Here is a 24856-nt window from a genome sequence, read left to right as displayed (position 1 = left end):
TTGAACATTGATGTCCACCAGCTCACTTGCTCCATAATCCAGTTCTGGAGTTGCCAAGGAAGCCCGGACCCGCCTCTTGACCAATTTCCTGCCTGGGGTGCTAATTGAGCGTTTTGGGTGTCCCCTCTGTGAAGAAGTGGAGGAGTGTAGACTTGGTAGTTGCTTCGATGGCTTGGTCTCTGTAGTTTTAAAGAGCTTCAGGGGAAAGTTTAGAGAGAGGTCATCGACAGTAGCTTTTCTCTTTAGAGAGAGAGTATTGATGGCTTTGGAGAGACATAAGTCCAAAGCATAGGAGGGGTCCAGGGGTGGGAGAATTGGGCCAGGAGATTGTAGTATTGTAATTGCATTAGTAAGACCCAAATCCGTAGCAAGGATAGGAGGTTCGAACTCTTTTGGGCTGTTTGGTGTACTGGGACTATCGGGTGGCTCAGTCACGAAATATTTGGCTTAGTGTTTGCATCTGGCAAAAGGCCTGTCCCTGTGGTTGGGCCAAAAGGCTGAAGGGAAGGTTGAGGAGTGAAGATGGGCTTAATGAGAGACTGACTAGAAGGGGCCTCTATCCGGGTAGGAGTAGAAGCAAACGCTACCTCTGGTTGGGGGCCACGTGGGTGAGAATTTCTCATGCCACATGGTGCAATCTGAGGAGGAGCAGGAGTGTGTGCGCACGACTCTGGGAATGGAGGGGTACTATACCGAGGAAGTTCAGCCGTAGTACTGTGGATTTGTACCCCCAAGCCATACGTAACCAAGGAGGTCGTCGGTGAGTTGCCGTTGTTTGGCCGTTGGCTGTTGTCCGACGATACACCCACTGGTTTTACAAAATTCAGTAGAGGAGCAATAGTTCTGGGCACCCCAGTGCGAAGGTCAGGCCCATACCCCGATTTGCTGCCAACTTTTTTAGAAACAAACTTGTAGCTCTTGTTCTTGTGACCAATACGTCCACAGTCATAGCAAAAATCTGACAGTTTCTCATATTTGAAGGTAATCCAGACCTCATTACTGCTAGGGGAACTTTTAAGCCACAAACCTCGAGGAAGAGGCTATTAGGTGTTGATTTCCACTCTAATACGTAAAAAACGGCGGTGGAGCAGGAGGCCTTCCTGAAGGGCTTCCACGCTAATGACTTTCCCGAGCCGATTACCAATAATGTGTCCATTCTGTTTGGTCATATTCTGGATAGGTAACCTATGGGCTTGAACCCAGAAAGGGCACCAGGTGAAATCCACTGCTTCAAAGGTTTGATTGGGAGAGAGGGTTTGAAGGACCAAGAGAGAGCCCATAATCGACCATGGACGGTCTCTGAGGATGCGATTGCGATCTTCTTCCTCTGAAAACTAAAAAAGGAAGGTATTTATAGCGATCCCGGTTTTTCCCCTTGGTTGTTTAACTGTAATCCGGACTCGGTTCTGTGGTTGTGTTGTCATCTTATTCTCGTTTCTATCCTTTACTCTTAGTGTTTGAGTTTTAGGGTGTGTTGGGCATGTTTCGAACGGGTGGATTGAGTTTTGGTCTCTAGTGTTGTTGCCCTGAATTTTGGTATTACGCTCGAGCGGATCATTCTGCGCTCGAGCGGAGTTTGGTTTTTGGTTGTCCGCTCGAGCGGGTCTTATTAAGCTCGAGCGGGGTTTACACACTTCCAGTATTTCGTGGCCCTGCAGAACTTCTGCAGGTGTGTTTTCTACGCTCAAGCGGGTTTCTTGCGCTCGAGCGAGTCGCGCTCGAGCGGGATTGTTGGCGCTCGAGCGGGTAGTTCTTTTTCTGAAAAGTTCTGGGAGATGAAAATCTGCGCTCAAGTGGACTGGTTCTTCACGCTCGAGCGGATGTGTTTTGCTTTTGTTTCTTGGCGCTCGAGCGGTCATCCTTACGCTCGAGCTGTACCAGATATTTGTGCTTGACGCTCGAGCGTTCTATTCTCTGCTCGAGCGGGTCGTGCATATATGAGTTATCCGCTGGGTGATTTTAAATCACTTTTCACTTTTCTTTCTCTCTCCTACTTTTTCAAAAAACCCATTTTTGAGAGCTCATCTCTCTAGAATCTCCATTCTCTCTAGGGTTTGATCTAGCTTGGGTGTTCTCCTTACCTTTAGCCCTTTTAAAAGTTGGGTTGATCGTCAAGGGCTATCTTTTGATCCGAAAATATTGAGTTTTAGAGCACGTTGAGTTTCTTCGTCTTCTCCGTTGAGTGTCATCTTTTGAGGTAGGGATATCCTACTCCTCCTTATGGATTTTGTCTTTAAATTCTAGCATTTTGATATGTTGGGTGTTGTTGAGTAGATTTGAGAAAGTTTGGGCCTTTTGTGTAATTTTACAAAAAATTGGGGTTTTGTTTGGAATAAACCTATATGCAAGTTTGGTAAAAAAAAAAAAAAGGAAATGAGTTGGATGATGGATGGTGGATGAAAGTGGAACCTTAGAGTTGTTTTATTAATTAAGGTAATTTGCCCTAATTGTTTTAATTAATTAATGTATATAATTGATTAAAGGAAATGAGGAATTGAATTGGAAATGTTGAAATTGAGAATGTATGGGACTAAAGGGTGTAGTTAAATCACTTATTGCTGACCTAATTGAAATGTTGATATATTATCCATTTGCGCATTTATTTATTGTTTAGAAATAATTGCTCTGGGCTACCGGTGGAGGGTAGTATTGATTCTTGTAGACAATGCATGATGATTAGGCAAACTAAAACTAATCAATCGGATGTGTCATAGAGTACGACGGTTGGTAGAATACATTAACTTTATGTATTGATTGAGTGTATATATGACCAATGTGTTTATATGCATTATGTGTAGACGGTTGATAGAATACATTAACTTTATGTATTGATTGATTACGTATATGATTCTGTGTTTATATGCATTGCTTGTGTATGGGAGGAGATGAAGGATGTACTCCACGGTTTAGGGAAAGATGGGGGATGTACCTCTAAACCGATTAATGGTTAAGGGAAGATGGGGGATGGACCCAGGGATACAGCTCATATGCTCTCCCATTGTAGTGATGATATAGCTCATATGCTTATCTGTTGAAGTGTTGATATAGCTCATATGCTTATCTATTGGAATTTTGAGATAGCTCATATGCTTATCTGTTGAAGTGTTGACATAGCTCATGTGCTTATCTGTTGTAGTGTGATATGGCTTATATGCCTATCTATTGAGATGTTTGTTTGATTTGATATAGCACCAAAATGTATATCATCATCGTTTGTGAAGCATGGAAGTGGTCTATGTGTTATTGGTACAACACCAAAATGTGTATCCACCTTGAATTTCGAAGGTGCTCTAGTGATGAACTATAATCTCATCAAATGTTTTGGCCAGAGTACTGAGCCTTGTTTTCAAACTCAAAGTTGAATAAGAAATGGAAAGTGAATTGTAACATAGACTCGACTGTCATGGAACTGTAATAAGATGTAAATGGAAGTGTAAGTATTAACCATCTATCAGTTGCTAATCTTTTAGGCATTGTTCATATTCGGTTTAGTATATTTCTTCTGAGTTGTGGCTCACCCTATATGGGAACATCATTTTCAGGTACAGGTAGCATGCCACCTCTGAGGACATAGCTTGGGAGGCTAGAGGCAGACATACTTTTGTTGCCTTATTTTCCTTGATTGTATTACATATAGATTTAAGCCAAGGACTTAATGTGTAATTAAGTTAGCACTCTCTTTTGTAACCAAGTGTTAACTTGGAAAGCTGTAAGCCCATAGGGCATTTGCTTTTGTTGTAAACATGTAATACTTTTGCAATGAAATACTCTGATGAATAGATGAATGTGGGCTTTTATGTATCAATGCATGTCTCTATATGGATGGGTTTAATGTTATTATTTTGAGGGCGTTACAGTATTCACATTTCAAGGTGAGATGGATAGCTCTCCTCTGACTCGCCAAGCCCCTTTGATAATGGAGGAGACGACATTGTTGTTCAGAGACTTGGGGGCTAAGACTTTCCCCAATAAGCATAGGCTTGATGCATCTTTAGCTTCGTTTGGACTATCGAATAGCTCGAGCTCTTTCGAAACAGGGCTGTTGGAGGAGGAAGCCATAGGCAGAAATAAGAAGGGAGAGGATTGTGGTGGAGGGGATAGCAAAGTTTGGATTTCAGGTTGGTAAATGGTGAGAGATAATGAATGGGGACGGTCAGGAAAGGGCTAGGGAGGAAGGAGGAAAATGAGAGGGAGAGAAGGGGAGGCTATGGAGAAAAAAAATAAAGAAACCCACAGGAAGCCCTAGGTTAGAAAGATTCTCATCAAAGAGAGAGAAGCTCTCATTTTAGAGAGCGAAGATATTGCCGGTTTGGGATAACAGGATTGATCTTGGTTATTTTTACCCCCAACTAGTTACAGTTACAATTTTTTTTTTTCTTTTATGAATTTGATCTGTGAAAAAAGGAAAATTTTATGGTACACATGCACTAGTTGTGTATTTGTGCGATGTATGTTATGTATTTTGGTAATAAATGTTACGTAATTTGTTGGTAGAGTTATGATAATTTGTGATCAATAAATGAAATTATGCATTTTGTGAGAATGTTATACATTATTTTATACAAATATGTTCTAATAAAAAATGAGTAATATTACCATAAAAATGTGTAACTTCATTACTAATTCATAAATTATTGTAACGTTACCAGAAAAAATACATAACATTTATAAAAAAAAAAAATGCATAATATACTACAAAAATATATAACAATAATATATATGTTATACACTTTTTGAAGAGTGTGCCCCATAGTATTATCCATGAAAAAAAACCCATTTCCAAGCTTCAACATTATAGAAACTAAAATGTTAAGGGCCTGGCAACCCTTTTGTTTTATGAAATTTTAAAATAAACAAAACGAACAGTTTATTTTTCTAATGAATTAACAATTGTAATTAAAAATAAAGCAATCAAAATGAAATTTATGAGAAAACTTGAAGGTAAAATGTATAATTTATTGACACCAAAAAAAATTCTTAAATTTGGTTTTTGTTTTTTGAAAAATTAAATAGTAAAAAATAAAAAGGTAAATTACATTGACCTTTCTTTAAATTTGAAAAAAAATATAAGTAGCCTAATTTTTTTTTTAAAAAAATAAGCACACTAGCATGTTTTTTAGTAAAATAAAAAAAATCAAAATTAATGTAAATAGCGTGAAACACAAGAATAAATAAAAAACTATGTATATATTTAAGTGTAAAAGACATAACAATATAATTTTCCTATGAATTAAAATTTTAAGAAAATATAATGGCTCAATAAAAATTTGATGAAATTATGTTAAAATTGTAATACTTAATGAGTTTTTTTCTTTTAATATGAGGAAATCAAAATAAAAATAATAAGAAAAATTATACTGATAGTCCTTACATTTTACCTCTTATGTCATTTTAGTCCTTATATTTTTAATTATTTCAATTTTGGCATTTAATTTTAAATTTTGTATCAATTTGATCCAATTGGTAATACTGCTACTATTTTTGATGAAAAATTATCACTAAATTAGTTAAAATTAACTCACAAGTTTATAATTTTATCTCTAAAAACATGTTATATGTTACTCATGTGAGTATTTTTTATTAAATAATATTAACAATTATAATCAATTATACTAAATTAAGATAAAATTACTAAGGTTTATTTTGAAAAGTATGTTAAAAGTTGATTTTTAATTTTTTTTGAAAAAATATACAAAAAAATAAAAAGATAATGTGACTTAAAAAAGTCAAAAAAATCAAAAAATTAACTTTTAACTTATATACTAAGAGAGGCCAAATCCATGGTCAAAATCTTGTTAATTAGATTTACCATGGCAAAAAAAAATGATGATGCAGTGACTATTAGCATAATTTAAACAACGTTTGGAACAGCGTTTGAAATGATTTAAATAAATATATTTTTTTAATTTTTTATGAAAAAAATAATAATATGACCAAATAAATAAAAAGATAAAAAAATATCTGCACTCATTGTAAGTGGCCTTTACTCAAGACAAAATAAGGAATAAAACGCTAAAAGAAATTGGAGTCTTCCAAGCTTTCCCCTTTCTCACGATACTTGTCTATCTCTATATATCTGCACTCATTGTAATTTGTATCTTGGAATCTCAAATCATCGATCATTCACACACATTCGAAAGACGATGACTGACCATGCTGAATCCTCCGAACCGTGAGTCCCCAATTCCTCCGATAATCAATCACACTATTGTTTACTCGATTTATCACAATCCCACCGTCTTAACTCTCTGATTGGTTTGGAATTTTGACGATTTGGAATCTGTTTTTTTTTGTTTTGTTTTTTGGATTTTCAGGAAAGGAGCGAAGAAGGACTTCTCTACCGCAATCTTGGAGCGCAAGAAGTCCCCCAATCGACTCATCGTCGATGAGGCCGTCAATGACGACAACTCCGTCGTCGCGATGCACCCCGCTACCATGGAAAAGTTGCAGCTTTTCCGCGGAGACACAATCTTGATCAAGGTTGGTTTGTTTGTTTATTTGTTTGCCTGCTTGTTTTCGTATTCAGTTTATGTGTATGTATTCGAATTTTTATGAATTGGGTTTCTAGGGATTGGGAAGAATTAGATATATTTTGGGGTTTGTTTGTGTTGCTTTTCTGCGGTGATACAATCTTGATCAAGGTTTGTCTGTTTGTTTTTTCTTTTTCAACTTCAGTTTATATTTGTATTCGATTTTTTATGAATTGGGTTTTTAGGGATTGGGAAGAATTATGTACATTTTGGGGTTTGTTTCTATTGCTTTTCTGTGGCGATACACTCTTGATCAAGGTTTGTTTTTTCTTTTTCATCTTCATCTTCAGTTTATATATGTATTTGAATGTTTATGAATTGGGGATTGGGATGAATTAGATATATTTTGGGGTTTATTTGTGTTGTTTTGTCAGGATTAATTGGTGGATTGTCCGTGGAAGTTTTCGCTTTGCAAATTGTGGATTGATTGATTTTAATTGTTTACATCTATGCACTCCATGAGTAGAGGTCTATAGGGAGTCGAAAATACTCAAGAGGAAGAATAGAATGATTCTTGCAAAAGAGTTATGGAATATATATTTTTAAAGTATGTGTAGGTATTATATATGTCTCATAATGTATGAACAGTATGGTGATTGAATACCTATCTCTTTCTTAATTCTTGAGTTTATGCGTTTTCCAAAACTCGGGAAGACTTTTTTTCAACGTTGGAAACTTGTTGACTCAATTTTAGGCATGTTTGGATTTGGGTTGAGAAATCCTGATATGAGATTTAGGGACTGACAGCAGATTTTGGTGCTGTACTTTGGAGAAACTGAATTATGTATTGCATGTTAATGTTAAGAGGGCTTGTAACTGCAACTAAGGAATATGCGACCTATCCCCTATGTAAGGACTTTCTTGGAAAAGTTCTGTGCTGTATAATTTTGCAATTAATATATCATGTGCTTGATTACTATATATATATATATTTTTGATAAATATCATGTGCCTGATAACTATATTTCTTTGTTTTGAATTAAGAAAGTTATTTTTGCCTATTTTTTATTCATGATCTATTTATGATTAAGCTAGGTTTAGACTGCCCAAATTGCAGTCCCATAAACTTCATTGGTGCTACTTTTTTTCCTCTTATTTTGAGGTGAAGATTTTTTAAATTTATGGAGTTTGATACAGTCTTGGGTGTGTTTTGGAAAGACGATAACTTCAAGTTGGTAAAATGAGGTTTTTCAGACTTTAATATGTCAATTGTGTTTTATCCTTGCTCATCTATATTGTCACGGTGTTTGTAGTTTTTTTCTTCCCAAATAAAAAGGAATAAAATGTTTGCTAGGAGTTAGTCGTTACCCAGGTTCTGATTTTGTTTAATTTATTGTTTTTAGGGCAAGAAAAGGAAGGATACAGTTTGTATTGCCCTTGCTGATGATACATGTGAAGAGCCAAAAATCAGGATGAACAAGGTTGTCAGAGCAAATCTGAGGGTTCGGCTGGGAGATATTGTATCTGTTCACCAGTGCCCAGATGTGAAATATGGGAAGCGTGTCCACATACTGCCACTGGATGATACCATTGAAGGAATCACTGGAGATCTGTTTGATGCATACCTGAAACGTAAGTTTTTTGTGTGTGTGATGTACATGTGCGCGCCCTTGTGTGCTGTTCAGCAACATCTGTTGCTTGCTAGTTCCTCTACTTTTAGACAGTGGTTTTATTGTGGCTTCCTTTTCTTGTTGGGTTGGAATAATAAGCTTTAATTCCCTGCATGTTATACTTCTTGGTTAAAAATTTGCAATATAGTTGATTGGGGAGTTCAAAAACTAGGGTTGCTACTATTGACTTGAGTGGTTAATCAAAGCTATCATGGCATAAGACCCCAATAAGGGGATCTCATTTTGTTAATCATCCCTTGGAAATTCAATTGTTTGAATGAGTTATTATAATATCTTTTGTAACACTTCTATTGTTCTTCATTTTTGAGTGCACATAAAACTCATTAAGTGGTTCTCTGTATGTGTGTGTGTGTGTGTGTATGTGCGTGTCTATTTATGCAGATTTGGATATGCGTTTTTCATGTGATTTAGTAACGTCAGTATTCAGTGGAATTTAATAGTCAGTTTGATGTGTAACAGTGTATCTGCAAACTCCCTTGTCTTGGGACTGAATAAAGTATTTATGTTAGTGATGAGATCATAGTCATCGCCTCAGGATCTATCCATAGACCATTGAACTTAAATTTCAAAAAGCATGGAGCCTGAGGAATCGTGATAGGTTGACGGTCTTGATAATTTTCATTGAACCGTTCTTGAAGTAATAAACATCTAGTAGGAGTGTGGTTCTTATTGTGGTGCTTCAATTGGAATGCATCTTCTGTAGGAAGCTTAAGATTGATCCTAACAAAAATTTAACTGGTGAGTTGAACCAAAACCTTGTGCTTGTCCATCACAGAAGTACAAGATACACATTGGCAGTATGTATCGATTTACTTCTAAACATATCGAATCGTAAGATAATTATCGTGAATCGTAAGATACTAGCAATCCTTATATGTTTGAAGCTGTGTTTGTAATCAATCCTTGATGCTCATTGTAGCATTTTATCTGGTATTAACCTTTTGATTTCTATTGATAGTTCTTTGTTGTTCAGGGTGCAAATCTTCTAGTTATTGTTGCTTAGAGAAACCCTCTCTTTCATTCATGATATGTCTTCCACTCAATTAATGTTTAATCCCATTAACATGATTAAGATGGACCTTCTGATTTATGTCAATTGTCATTGTCTTCTTGTAGCTTACTTTCTGGAGGCGTACCGCCCATTGAGGAAAGGAGATCATTTCCTTGTGAGGGGAGGGATGAGGAGTGTAGAATTTAAAGTCATTGAGACCGACCCAGGAGAGTACTGTGTGGTTGCTCCAGACACAGAGATCTTTTGTGAGGGGGAGCCTGTGCGAAGGGAGGACGAAGATAGGTTGGATGAGGTTGGCTATGATGATGTGGGTGGCGTTAGGAAGCAGATGGCTCAGATTCGTGAATTGGTGGAGTTGCCATTAAGGCATCCACAGCTTTTCAAATCTATTGGTGTGAAGCCTCCCAAAGGAATTTTACTTTATGGACCCCCAGGTTCTGGAAAGACATTAATAGCTAGGGCTGTCGCTAATGAGACTGGTGCTTTCTTCTTTTGTATAAATGGACCTGAAATTATGTCCAAATTGGCTGGAGAGAGTGAAAGCAATCTTAGGAAGGCATTTGAGGAGGCTGAGAAAAACGCTCCATCTATCATTTTCATTGATGAGCTTGATTCAATTGCTCCGAAGAGAGAGAAGACACATGGTGAGGTGGAAAGGCGGATTGTTTCGCAGCTCTTGACCCTCATGGATGGACTGAAGTCTCGGGCCCATGTTATTGTGATAGGGGCTACGAATCGGCCAAACAGCATTGATCCAGCTTTGAGAAGGTTTGGTAGGTTTGATAGGGAGATAGACATTGGTGTTCCTGATGAAATTGGACGCCTTGAAGTTCTTCGTATTCACACCAAGAATATGAAGCTTTCTGAAGATGTAATTTTACTTTGCTTTTCGCATTGAAGTTTGTTCATGGTATTCATTAAGCTGACTGACAATTAAAATTTTCACCTGACCAGGTTGATTTGGAAAGAATATCAAAAGATACTCATGGCTATGTTGGTGCTGATCTTGCTGCACTTTGCACTGAAGCTGCACTTCAGTGCATCAGAGAAAAGATGGATGTCATTGATTTGGAAGATGAAACTATTGATGCTGAGATACTAAATTCCATGGCAGTTACAAATGAACACTTCCATACTGCTCTTGGAACAAGCAACCCATCCGCTTTACGGGAAACAGTAAACAGTTTTCTAGAAGCAATCTTTTATGGCTTCGAAGTTTTTTAAATGATGTACCTCTGTTTTTATAATAAGGTAATAATCTCTCTCTTGGAATTGTTGAATAGGTTGTTGAAGTGCCGAATGTTAGCTGGGAAGATATTGGAGGGCTTGAGAATGTCAAGCGGGAGCTTCAAGAGGTAATAAGAGTTCCTGAATTGGGTTTGAGCTATATTTTCTTGCTATATCTTTTCTGCCTAGTTAACTTCTGTTTGTTTATGCTTTTTTCCTCCCTGGAGACTGTCCAATATCCTGTGGAGCATCCAGAGAAGTTTGAAAAATTTGGCATGTCACCTTCAAAAGGGGTTCTTTTCTATGGTCCCCCTGGGTGTGGAAAAACTCTACTGGCTAAGGCCATTGCTAATGAATGTCAAGCCAATTTCATTAGTGTTAAAGGACCTGAACTGCTTACCATGTGGTTTGGTGAAAGTGAAGCCAATGTTCGAGAAATTTTTGACAAGGCCAGACAATCCGCACCGTGTGTTCTCTTCTTTGACGAGCTCGACTCTATTGCGACTCAGGTTGTTTCTTCAGTTCTTTATTCATTTATTCTTTGGGGGTTCTTATTTGAATATTTTAGGTTAGTATGAAGATTGAAACTACTTACATATTGAGTGGTGGAAAACTTTCGAAATGGCTTAAAATTCATGAAAATGTCCAAATGTAGAACATCCATGTCATTTGACTGCACCCTACATGTTAAAACCCTGCACTGTATATGTTCCACCAGTTTTATGGCTTACGGGAAATATTTCTTGTCATTGTTGCAGAGGGGAAGCAGCGTTGGGGATGCAGGCGGTGCTGCTGATCGGGTTCTCAACCAACTTCTGACTGAAATGGATGGCATGTCTGCAAAAAAAACTGTTTTCATAATTGGGGCCACCAACAGACCTGATATAATTGACCCAGCACTTTTGCGACCAGGTCGTCTTGATCAGTTAATTTATATACCTCTTCCGGATGAAGATTCGCGGTATCAGATATTCAAGTCTTGCTTGAGAAAATCACCCATCTCCAAAGACGTTGATTTGAGAGCTCTTGCTAAATACACTAAAGGGTTTAGTGGAGCTGACATTACAGAAATATGCCAGCGGGCGTGCAAATATGCTATAAGAGAGAATATCGAGAAAGTATGTTTTTACCCTTTGCTTTATGTGCTTTTTTATGAGAGGATTATGAAGTTTGTGCGTGTCTATGCATACTCGCATCTACATATTCATCTGCATTAACATTATCAGAGTTTCTCTTGCATCATGTAGCTCCATCTAGGTCCATATTTGTTGGTCACAGCAAAAAATAAAAAAATTTGGTTCCACATTCCTGGTATATGGTAGATCAATTATCATGTGTCACAACCTCAAGTCACATTTTTCTAAGTCATCCTTGTCCTTGGGGTGAGTCATCCTTGTTCCACATAAATATCCGTTGGGCCATGTTTGATAATTGGTATGTGTTTTTTATTTTATTTTTTATTTTTTTGTTGATAAATAAGCAAGAAAAACATCAAGATGATGCAAAAAAAAAAAAAAAAAAAATTCAAACCCCTAAGGAAAAAAAATGCTAGGTTATCAAGTCCTCCACAAGATCTACATAAGCTAAAATATATGGATCAACCAACCCCGTAATCCAATTATATAACACCATAAACAGCTACCTCTCCAGCCAAGAAATAGAATGAGACATCCCTTGGAAGACACGCCTGTTACGCTCCAACCAAATAAGCCACATTAAATAGTGAGAATCAATAATCCATGCCTTTTGACGTCTTCTTCCAACCCTCCCCCCAACCCAACTTTGCAAGACTGCCAACACCGAACCTAGCTGCACCGCACCCAAACCAAACCAAAAGTAGCCACAATAAGCATCCAAAGTCGAGATGTAACTGGGCAATGAACTAGCAAACGGTCCACCGATTCAGCATTACCACAACACATACAACACCACTTCACTAGTATATGTCTACGGCGAATCAGATTATCAATTGTCAGAATACGTCCTAAGGCTGCTGTCCACACAAAGAAAGCTACCTTGGATGGTGTGCCCGACACCCAGACACATTTCCAAGGAAACGAAACCGCATTAACATGAATAAGCGCACCATAGTACGAAGATACAGAAAAAAGTCCCTTAGAGCTTGGACAGTCCCAAACTAGAGAATCCTCCCCTGCACCCCCAGCTTGCAAACCGTATCAGAAACCCAACAACTCCACTAACTGATCCACATCCTACTCCTAAACCTCACGACGCAGCCGCACGTTCCAAACCACCGCTTGTCCTTGCCTCGTTTGAACCGCCCCCACCATAACCTCAGAATCTTCTGCAATCCCAAACATCGAAGGGAATAGTTGTTCTAAAGAAGTATCCCCATTCCACCTATCATGCTAGAAACTGACTCTTATCTCCCAACCCTAGCTTCAGCTGAATCCTTCGCCAAAACTCCTCCCAGCCCAACCCAATTCCTTTCCAGACACCATAACTATGAGGCTGTCCCACCTTATCCGAACACCACCCCCCTCTTCCCAAACCAAACTTTGCCACAACCACCTTCCTCTATAAATGCTCACTTTCCCCCACAAAACACCGCAACCACTTACCCAATAATGCCAAATTAAACAAAACCAACCACCTAACCCCCAAACCCCTTTTCTCCTTAGAACGACGAACTTGATCCCATGCCACCAAATGAGAATGAGAACCCTCCCCTGTATCTCCCCATAAAAAATCCCGTTGCATCTTCTCAATCCTCTTCGCAACTGCCACGAGAATCACAAGAACCGGCATAAAATAAATTGGGATACTCGACAAGACACTCTTGACCAAAGTAACCCTCCCTCTTTTAGATAAATATTGACGCTTCCACCCTGCCAACCGCCCTTACACACGCTCCACCACCCTGTGCCACACCTTGAGGGCCTTGAAAGAAGCTCCCAAAGGTAGATCAAGATACGAAACTGGTAGAGAAGCCACCTTGCACCCCAAAGTCGCTGCCAAAATCGGAAGTCGAGCCACCTCACCTACTGGAATAATTCAAACTTTGAGAGATTAACCCGAAGACCAGACACAACCTCAAAACATAGCAACACACACTGAAGATGTCCAATCTGACCAACGTTCGCATCACAAAATACAAGAGCATCATCTGCATAAAAAAGATGGGATACAACCAAAGAAGTAGGTCTAGAACCCACCTTAAAACCTTGTAACAGACCTCCATGAATTGCCCTCGACAGTAACTGCCCCAAAGCCTCCATGACAAGAATAAACAACAGCGGGGACAAGGGATCACCCTGCCGTAGGCCTCTATACGTGGGGAAAAAACCTAGTTGAAAGCCATTAACTAACACAGACATTTGCATAGTAGATATGCAAAAATGTATCCACCATCTCCATGTAGCTCCAAAATCCTTTCTAGTATATACAACATAACTCCCAACTGACATTGCCACATGCCCTATGAAGCACGGACACGGACACGCATACGGACATGGACATGGGACACGACAATTTCTAAAAAATGGGGACACGGACACGGCAGGGGACACGGCAATTTTTTTAATTTTTTTATAAATATTTTTATTTTAATACACATTAATTATTTTATTTATTTATTATATTTTTTAAATAATGTGTTATTGTTAATTTATTATTTTTATTTTTAAATAATATATAAATAAAAATATATAACAAATAAAGAATAATAAAATATGTTAAAATAAATAAAAAGAAAAATTAGATATTTTATTTTATTATATATGATTTAATTAGATTTCTTTTAAATAATTGGATGATTTATTTTATTTATTATATGTTACAAAGTTAACAAATAATAATTTACAAAAATTATTATTATATATGATATTTTAAGAAATAACAATTAAATATTTTATTTTACAAAATAAAAATTATAATTTATAAATTTTATTATATATGATAAATTATATTATATATATATATATATTATATGATCAATTATCTTATATAAAGTTAATTATATGCAAAAACACAGAGAAAGAGGGAGAGGGAGAACAGAGACGATCGAAGACAGAGAGAGAGAGAGAGGATAGAGACGATCGAACAGAGACGATCGAAGAGAAAGAAAGAGTGAGAGCGAGAGAGAGAGAGAGAGAGAGAGAGAGAGAGCTTACCTTCGAAGTCGTCTGGATGGAAGACGACTGATCGACTGATGGAGATCGACTGATCGACTGAGAGAGAGGGGCTTACCTTTGATCGACTTGATGGGAGTCAAGGGTCTTCGATCGACTGGATGGAGGTGGTGGATCAATTGGTTTAAATCGACTAATGGAGGTAGGTCTTCGACTGGATAAGCCTGAACCGACTGTCTCTTGACCTTGATCTTCTCCTTCTCTTTTGCTCTTTGTGTCTAGATTTGGACACGCGTGTCCAGATGTGGTGGACACGCGTGTTCCCGCTGTGTCGCCGATGTGTCCCATGTAAAAAAATAATTAAATTAAAGGGACATGCCACCTGGCGTGTCCCGTACGTGTCCCCGGCGTGTTCCTGTGTCCCCGACGTGTCCCCGTGTTCTTGACGTGCCCCCGTGTCAGACACCTCCACGGCATGGAATTTGGCGTGTCCATGCTTCATAGCATATGCCTTCTCAATATCTAGTTTGCCCATAATCCCTGCCTTCCTTTGCCGTTACCTCGAATCCACACATTCATTGGCCATCAAAACCGCATCCAGAATTTGCCTTCCACCCACAAAGGCATTTTGAGACTTAGACACCCCCACCAACACCCCTCGAAGGCTATTCGTCAAAACCTTGGCCAACAACTTATACACACTACCCAAAAGACTGATAGGTCGAAAGTCCTTAATATCCTCCGCCCCACCTTTCGTAGGAATCAACATAATAAAAGTGGCATTCAAGCTCCTCTCAAATTGTCCCGTCCGATGAAACTGCTTAAACATAGCCATCATATCCTCCTTCACCACTCCCCAACGGTGTTGGAGAAAAGCTATGGAAAAATCGTCAGGCCCAGGCGCCTTATTCCTAGGCATACTCCGCAGCACCTCAAACACCTCTTCTTCCATAAATGCCTTCTCCGACAAAGGACACTCTGCCTCAGGAATAACGTCAAACGGAACCCGATTCAGCGTCGGCCTCCAAACTCCCCCATTAGACCGGAATAAATTCTTATAAAAACCCACTATGGCCCCCTTAATCTCCTCCGTAGATGATAACTCCACCCCATTCACTTGCAATCTCTCTATCTGATTCACACGCTGATGTGCATTTGCCATATGGTGAAAGAAGCTCGTGTTCCGATCCCCATCCTTCAACCACAGACATCTAGATTTCTGGCAAAAACTAATCTCCTCTATGCAAGCCACCTTTCCAAATTCTTTTCGAGCCGCATCTTGGCGAGCCATATCCTCCTCAGACAAATGCTCCTGTCCTCTTTCTCATCCAGCCCCTGCAAAACTGTTAAAATGTTCACTTTCTGAGTCTGCAACCGTCTAAACACCTCCCTATTCCACTCTCTCAGATTTGACTTGAGAAGCTTCAATTTCTGGGTTAAATGACAGCTAGGATTCCCAAGCATAGTATAACTGTCCCACCATCCCCGCACTTTCTCCCCAAAGCCTTCAGGGCAAAGCCACATATTCTCAAATTGAAATGGTGACAGTCCCCTCCTGATCCCCCCAATGTCCAATAAAATTGGCCAATGATTTGATACAGGACGATGCAACCTTAGTTGAGTCACCTGTGAAAAATCCCCCATCCCAATCTCTAGTCACTAGAAACCTATCAATACTGGACATCGCCCTGCCCCCAGACCAAATATAACTACCCCCCTGAAGAGGCAAGTCCACGAATTCCATCTCATCAATAAATGTAGAAAAAGCACCCATAGATCCGGACACCGAGGTCGCCTCCTGCTTCTCCTCCATGCACCATTCCACATTCAAGTTACCACCCACACACCACGGAACCCCCTAGCGAAAAGCAATACACTGGAGCTCTTTCTAAAACGTAGCCTGTTCCGTCCATCTAACTGGGCCATAAACCCCGATGAAGGCCCAACGATAATCATCCGCAACACAACGAAACAAACAAGATAGCGAAAATGCCCCCACCTCCACATCCTCTTGCTCCATCACCCGTTGGTCCCAACACAGAAGGACACCTTTTACCACCCCCAATGCTGGTAAGAAAGTCCAATCCACAAAGCGCCCCCCCAAAGCTCCCTGACGATCTCTCCTCCAATGCCCTCCATCTTTGTTTCTTGAAGACACTACATTTGCCCTGGCACTTCTCAATAGAGATCGAACCAAGACCCTTTTCCCCCTATCATTCAATCCACGCACATTCCATGACAAGATCTTTAACTATATGGCAACAATAATTGAGTTCCACGGCCCTTTCTACCGCCCCTCCCCTTCCCTTCTTTGTCCTGATCATAATTTATGGAGCATTCCAATTTACGCAACTCCCTAGAATTCTTTTGTTTCTATCCTTTAGTTTGCATCTCCTTTCCTAAAGGAACGCCCCCTCTCCAAGATTCCTCTATTGTAGAAAACAATTTTAAAGCCTTAACTTCATGACCTTCAAAGGAAACACCCAAATATTGACTAACCTCATTAATACGGGAAAGCACCGTGGCCGAAACCTCCTCTGGCTTCGGAGGATCATTTCCCTGAAAGTCCACCTCTATCTCAGACTCGTCATCAGCGCCCACCTCATTCAACCATCCGTCGCCACAAACACAACCTCTAGTCAAACCACCATCGCTATGTCTTTTGCCATAAGTGCCCAACGAGTGTTGTCATCTCCCATCACCTTCGTGCGCCCATCCCGGTGAGTCGACATATCCCAAAGCTCCTCCATCGTCGGCGATCCTAGTCGCGGCGACAAATCCACATCCACAGCGCCATTAGCCTATAGATAGTCAGGCAATGTCGTCCTTGCAAGCCCGGAAGGCTCTCGCGACTTCGATGATGACCCTTTCACTGGATTGGTGAACTGCCGGAGCCCACTTCCGTCACACTCCATCATGGAGAGAAGATTCACATCCAGGTTATTCTACTTCAACATGTTCGGGTTTGAATGGCCCGACCCATTAGACCTTAGCCTATCAATATAGATTTGCTGGTCCAACTCACCCACACCCTCTTTATTAGCCATACCCTGTTTGCCCACAGCTTGGCCTAGGACATTTTGGGCCTTAAAATGACCCAACGAGCCCACTCCCTGAGTCCCACGATTGGGCCTTACAAGGGTTGATCGACCCAGCTGGCCCTTACCCTTCGAGATCCTCCCAAATTTTTGCAGATAATCCTCCAACCCCAATTGACGCGATTCACCCCGATCAAATCTCCCCAAATCATGACCTACCAAATCCGACGAGGCACCATTAAACAACCCCACCGGCGACGAAACATGAGCCATCGACGGATCTGCCTCTACCCAAACTGGAAGGGAGAACTGCCACGAACCCCACGGACAGAGATATGCGACGGTGTAGATTCAGAGCTTCGAATTCTTAGTTGAACACAACCCAAATCAGCTAAGTACTCGTCGACCTCCACGAAGCCTCCACACCGATCGCCGACATCACGATACACCTCGTCGCTACGCAGATGCAAAGGCAAGCCCATTAGACGGATCTAAACATTTTTCTCCAAAGCTGGCGTCTGATTTGAAACACAGAGCCAGAGGCGATCACCATTCCAAGTGCAGATCACACCCATCAACTGTCCATGTACGCCGCAACACAAATACCGCCTCACACCCCGTTTGAAAAACAAATAAGAATGCTTGATCCCCTAATGATCGTACCTTCACTTGCCCGGAGATCTTCCACCAACGTCTACCCAATCACGCATGGCACCAAATCTGACGCCTTTTACACCTCTTCCACCCACCCTACCCACCAAGGACTTGTCTAATAGCTTGAACCACTCCACCCTAGTTCTGGGTGTCATAACTTCCCCAGTGGAGACACGTTGACCCACCGGTGGGACAGCCTTCACCGAAACCACCTTTCCATGTATTCCCGCAGACTGTTTCACCCACCATCCCCAGATTGAACCCTTCTATCACCAACGCAACTCCCTCCCAACCATCCCCGAAAGCCGACACGGGTATGAAAATTTGCTCCCTTCGTGATCCCATCGTCACCACAACTTGAACTGAGGACACCTCCACACGAACCCATGTTGTTAGACTTCGACGACCTACACTGAGACGACCCAAGAATTTCAGGTTGTCTGGCATTTGCGACACCGCCCTTAGCTTCGTCGCAATCCAACATACTTCAAATCCGATGAGAACCACAGCCCGCTGAAGTCCCTTCCCTCTTTCCACAATCGAAAGACTTCGGCGATCTATTGAATCCACCGACGACTCCTCTAGCTCGAACAAGCGGCCACCAAGAAAAAGGATCCGCTGGCGTGGACCAATGTCTTCGGCAACAGGCAACGTTATACGCTCCTAAAATCTTGGAACATTATTTCTAGTTTTCTGATAATTGGTATATGTTGTTGAATAGGCTTATAAATTTCGTAAGACTTAAAGCGATGGGATTACTAGTGTGCTGGTATTAGGTTAGGGATGTAATACTAATTGCTCATGTTTGTTTACCATATATTATTACATGAATACAAGTCCATCATATTTGTTATGAACTAGTTGGTTGGGATTAAATGTAAGATAAGAATTCTGTAAAAGACCTCATTAGGAGGTTTTGTTATTTATATGCAATAGGGACAACACACTTTTTCATCACCTAATCCCATGACATTGAATTACCAATCCCACCATGTCTCCTGGTAATGCTAATACAACTGTTTGGTGCGATTTATAGTCCCATGAGATTATGAACAACGACTCTTTTAAAGCAACCAAACATAATTTTTGTGGGGCTCACGGATTACCAATCTGATCCCAACCCTCTACACCAGTAAATAAATGTGGCTTTTATTAATTTTAGTTTTCAGAGCTCATTGAATGAAGGTTTTGCCTATTGCAGGATATAGAGAGGGAGCGAAAGAGGAGTGAGAATCCAGATTCTATGGATGAGGACACCGAAGATGAAGTGTCGGAGATTAAAGCTGCCCATTTTGAGGAGTCGATGAAATATGCTCGTAGGAGTGTGAGTGATGCTGACATACGTAAATACCAGGTGTTTGCTCAAACGTTGCAGCAGTCTCGGGGTTTTGGAACCGAATTCAGGTTTTCAGAGGCGGGAACTGGGGCTGCTGGATCTGACCCATTTGCGGCTTCTGCTGGTGGGGCTGATGAAGACGACTTGTATAGTTAAATTACAGAGATATCGTTGTACTTTTTAAATGACAGTTAATGTCTGTATGCGTTTAAAGCCTACTCACCGTGATGGTAGGAATGCTTATTTTGTTGACTGTCTTGTTTAAACATGGATTTGGAAATTGAAGGGTTGTGTTGACTCGACTTCCAATTTCTAGTTTCTAGTTTCACCCTCAGAGGTCTCTCTTATGTTATTTGGGTACTGCAAAATGATGAATTGGCTGAATCTGAACTCGTTTGTGACCTTTTCCCCTTTCCAAGTTACTAATAATTTTGTTTACCCCCAGCTCTACTGGGATGTAGCTCCTGATGTTATCTCCTGTTCAGGTTCAAAAAAACACTGGTTGATCTATGCTTCTCAAAAGTGAAATTATTCAATAGGCTCGAGACACCACTATTATATATGTACATGGTGCGCCTGACCAAATGACCATGGATGGGATCAATTTTATTTCACCCAGTCAATTAAAGGTGGAATAATGTTAGTGATCATGAAAAAAAATATCATGAAATACATCATGAAGATTTTTCATCATTTGATTAGTGTGTGGTGTTTTATTATATGTATAATTTAAAAGTGAAGAATATTTCATGATAATTTTCATGATATTGTGGGTAAGGTGATGTGGTGAGGCAAGGGCCATAAAATGAACTAGCTACTTACTACTTGAATTTGACTAATTTAAAAAAAATTATTTGAAATTTATTTGTTATGTTAAAAAATCTAGCTTGAGAATGTGGTTCAAGGCCCAAATGGGAATATCAAGTGGAGGTAGTGGGCCAAGCTTGGACGCAAAGTATACACCACAACTCTATTGAGTTGCAAGGAGGGATGGTTCCTCTTTCGACACTTGTCGAAGGCTGTGTTTGATTTAGGCTTAATTTGTTTAGGATGAAATAAGTAGAAAATGAAAGAAAGAGAAAAAATTTAATTTCCATGAGTTTGTTTAGCTTAAAAGTGGTGAAAAATATGAGAAAACTAATTTTCTTATGCAATTTATATTAGCATTATAACTAATTTTTTATTTCTTGCAAAAAACACAAGAAAAATTAAATGTGTGAGTTAAACTTTTAATTATTTTTAATCTTTTTCTTACAAAATTTTCATTTTAATCAAATGCTTGTAAAAAAATATATTTTCTTTCATTTTATTTTCTTTTAATTTCATTTTCTACCAAATTTTCTTCCTAATCAAACAGAGCCTTAAGAAAAGGAAAAAAATGTGAAATGTTTTCTTCTATTTTTTCCTTTTTTATTTTCAAATTTCTCACTAAATCCTTAAATAAAGAACAGACTAAAAGTTTTCTTCAAAATTAGATCGTCAAATAAACAATTCAAGCCGGAGCATGATATAGCGGTTCTAAGCCTGGATGAGAATATCAAGTGCAAGTATGCACTAGTGTTATTGGGCCAAGCCTGGATGCAAAGTCCAGTTAGGCTACTGGGTCGGACGACCCTATTCCCTCAGATGGGCTGGCCTAACTACACAAGATTCTTAGAACCTAGGGAAATTGGGCCAGATTTATGGGCTGCCTAGATGGTGACCAAAAAATCAAGCCCACCCTCTTTGAGGTAGGGGAGACTAGGCCTAACCAAAATAAAGGCGAGGGAGAAGAAACTTTACCTAGGTAATTTAGGTCTTATGGTGAACTATGGTGATGAAAAAACACTTTTATGTTGCACAAAAAAAATGTAAAAGAACAACTACTTCTATAACATACAATTTAGAGAAGAAATTATTGTATGAAGTATGAACACCACGATATTGGTGCGCCAAAATAATTATTAGAGTGTAAAAGATTTGATAAATTGAAACGTCTGTACCATTTTAATGTATATATATATATTTTTTTGGGAATATATCCGAAGCTGTATCATTTCATTCAAATGTATATTTTTCAGCATTCTTATTGATTAGATATACCATTAAATGTTATGGTCTAAACCCGTTTCTCAACTATGAAGAGGGTCTTTGACATGATATTTTTTCCACTCACATTGTCAATTAACAAAGAAAAAGTTGGGAACACTTTGCTAGCCAAAAGATATTAATAATTAAGGGTTTTGCTAACGACCACCTATTGAGTGTTAGTTAAGAATTAAATGTTAAAAAAGTTACAAAATGTTATACACTTTATACACGACATACTGTAATATAGGATTATTTTAAGAAGACAGTTAAAAATCATATTTTAATTTTTAATTTATTTTGAGTCACATTATTTTTATATTTTTTTACATATTTTTTTTTAAAAAAAAGTAAAAAAAAATAAATTAAAACATCAGTTTTTAATCATTTTTCCAAAATAGGTCATATAAACTCAACAATATATAGTAGCTATTTAGGCCTCTTTTGGGATACTAGTTTGGACTAAAATAATCATATATGACAAAATATACTAATTTAGTTAACAGTGGTGCTAGGGACCCCAGCACCCCCAGTAGGCCAAAAATAATTTTTTTTTTCTTTCTTTCCAATCACGCGGTGCCACGTGGCACTGGGGGGTCATTGGGGGTCACTGGGAGTGGGGGTCTCAAGTTTTATTCTTTAGTTAAATAAGACAAAATGTCACCTTAAATTTATAATCATTTCATTTTTTCTCTCACAAAAGTCACAAAAAATTAAAAAGGCTATCTCAAACGAGATTTTTTAATTCTAAACTAAATAGTCAAAAAATCAACCCACAGTTCAAACGAATTCTTAAATGATCATTTAGATGTCAAATCAAAGATGCCATTTGTGTGATCCAATGTGGCTTAACTTAGCATATCAAAATCACATCACGCTAATAATTAAAGGCCTAATTGCACGAAGTTTTTTCTTGTATTTCATATTTTTAAAATTACAGTAGAGCCGATGATTCAAATTAAACAAATCTAATCAAACAAAGAAACCACCTTCACCAGATCAACAAACCATAACTTGGATGATAAAGTCCCACACCTTTTGTTCATTGCTTCAATTAATATAACATATTTATTTTGATAAGCATTCATGCAATATCAAGAACGGTAATGCTATATGTAATAATTAGTGTACTAATATATGTTATGATATTATTACTGATCACACCTATTATATAAATTATAAATACTTAAAATTTTATAAAATTATACAATATCATCTATTAGTACACTAATTGATATACCAATATATATAATATTATTCTATCAAGAATATTTTAAGTTATAACAAGTCCAACATGTTTGGGTAATCCAAAAGAACAGTTAATGACAGACCTTATGAGAATAACTAGTCAATTTGGTTAAATAACAAACTTTTAGGAGAGACTTTTGTATAATTGTCTTAAACAAATTAATTGTTGCCCTTATTTATTGTTTAATATTAAAATTTATGTAAAAATAATAAAAAAGTTAAGAATAATTTTGAATTCAATAAAAAATGTTTCGAAATTCATAAAAAAAATATCTTGTGTTATTCACTTTTTGTTTTGGTGTGTGTCCTAAGAGAACTTTGTCAACAATTTTAAGTTGGTTATTGAGTGTACATGTAGGCCTATTTTGGCAATTAGGAAAAAAAATCAGTTTATTGGCTTAGTTGGTCACATTATCTCTTTATTTTTTTATATTTTTTTTAAAAAATAAAATAAATAAATAATTAGTTTTTTCCCCCTACTTCTCAAAATAGGCTGTAATAAGAATACAATTGAAAAAAAATTTAAAATTCATCACTTTTGTATATTATTTAATCAAAATCAACATTATTAAAGTTTTATAAATCTAGTCTTGGAAAACACCTATACCTCCCTGGAAGGTCAGAAATTCAAATCTCGTTACATTTTTTTTTTTCAAGCAACGACTTTCAATGTATATCAAAAAATAAAAAATAAATAAATAAATAAAGAAAAAATAAAGCGGTTTATAAATAAAAATAGCAAGACAAATATGGGTATTTTGTATACAAAATTCTTAACCTCCAACCTCACTTGCAAGCGCAGAAGTGTAGCCTCTATGTTATTAGGCCACAAGGTTATAAGTTACAATGTAACGTGTTAATATATATAGGAAAATGTTTGGTAGTTTAAAATTTTGTGGTTTAAATGGCTTAAATCTGTCAAAACGATATCGTTTTACACTCAAAATCTGTCAAAATGACGTCGTTTTTAATGATTTGAACCATTTAAATTACAAATTTTGAACTACATAACATTGTTGATATATATAATAGTGTTATATTTATACAATTTCTCCCCTATAAATCTTCCGAAAAATGTGATAATGTTGATTGAAAGATTTTGAAAGAAGAGAAAAGTGTAAGAGTATACGTTAGGGGTGACCAGCGGATATATCGATCCGTCAAAACCGATCCGATCCGATTCGATCTGATCCGTCGCATTTTGGACGGATGCGTGATAACGAGTGGACGGTTGCGGATTCATTTTCTCCAATCCGCCAATCTGGCAGACGGATGGCGGATTTGAGATTCCTTTGGCAGCAACCGAACTGCTAGACTGCGAGCACCCCTACTAATTTATAAGACTTTGTGTTTTCAGTTTGTTTAAATATTCTGTTTGCATTTTCAATTTAAAAAGAGTTTAAATATTTTGTTACAAAAAAGTTTTCAACTTGAATATCTTTTTTGAATTGAAAAAAATAAACGTATTATTTATCTATATTTTTTGGTTTTTAAACTTATCTCTAAAAATAATAAATAGAAAATATAACATATGCTGGTTGGTTTTTGTTTTCAAAAACAGATATAGATGTAACAATATAGAGACATACAATCTCTACTATTGCTTTGTTCATGGTTTTGGTGGTTTGTATTATTTTTATATTTTAAGAATCACAGATTGTAATACTTTATGTGGATGAGGCATGCAGTGATTGTGATATTCTAAAATTTCAAACATTCTTACTTTGGATGAGGCATGCAGTGATTGTAATATTTTTTTAAGTCATTGACTGTAATATTTATTATTTTTTTTTTGAGGAAGTGTACAAGTTGAATTATGTTGAAAATTTATAAAATTTTAAACCACCAAATCGATTCGCATCAATTCGCCAAACCGTCAATCCGCTCAATCCACATCCACCGGATTGGCAGACAGATGCGGATTGATTTTCTTCAATCCGTCAATCTAACGGATGAATAACGGATTAAAGATTCCGTGATCACAGTCAATCCGCGCTCATTTTGTTTGGGATGATCTAAATA

General features: G+C 38.0%; 1 protein-coding gene across 2 annotated transcripts; it reads left to right on the top strand.

Annotated features, from left to right (window-relative positions):
- Positions 1-5959: 5959 nt before the first annotated feature.
- On the top strand, positions 5960-19922 carry LOC114265764 (cell division cycle protein 48 homolog). 2 transcript variants are annotated; one of them, XM_028206592.2, is made up of 9 exons: positions 5960-6172; positions 6315-6480; positions 7874-8102; positions 9278-10044; positions 10128-10349; positions 10457-10528; positions 10628-10909; positions 11159-11518; positions 19385-19922. In XM_028206592.2, exons 1-9 carry the CDS (start codon positions 6144-6146, stop codon positions 19673-19675), a joined length of 2418 nt encoding a protein of 805 aa, XP_028062393.1. In that variant the 5' UTR covers positions 5960-6143; the 3' UTR covers positions 19676-19922. The 2 variants fall into 2 exon arrangements, with proteins under 2 accessions (XP_028062393.1, XP_082755302.1); XM_082899176.1 differs by lacking the exons at positions 5960-6172; positions 6315-6480 and adding an exon at positions 6537-6641.
- The last annotated feature ends 4934 nt before the right edge of the window (positions 19923-24856 follow it).

This window comes from Camellia sinensis, chromosome 12 (genome assembly GCF_055761805.1).
Source record: "Camellia sinensis isolate YWXY chromosome 12, ASM5576180v1, whole genome shotgun sequence".
Lineage (NCBI taxonomy): Eukaryota > Viridiplantae > Streptophyta > Magnoliopsida > Ericales > Theaceae > Camellia > Camellia sinensis.
Note: the sequence above shows the minus strand (reverse complement) of the source record. Positions and strands in the feature narration are given on the sequence as shown.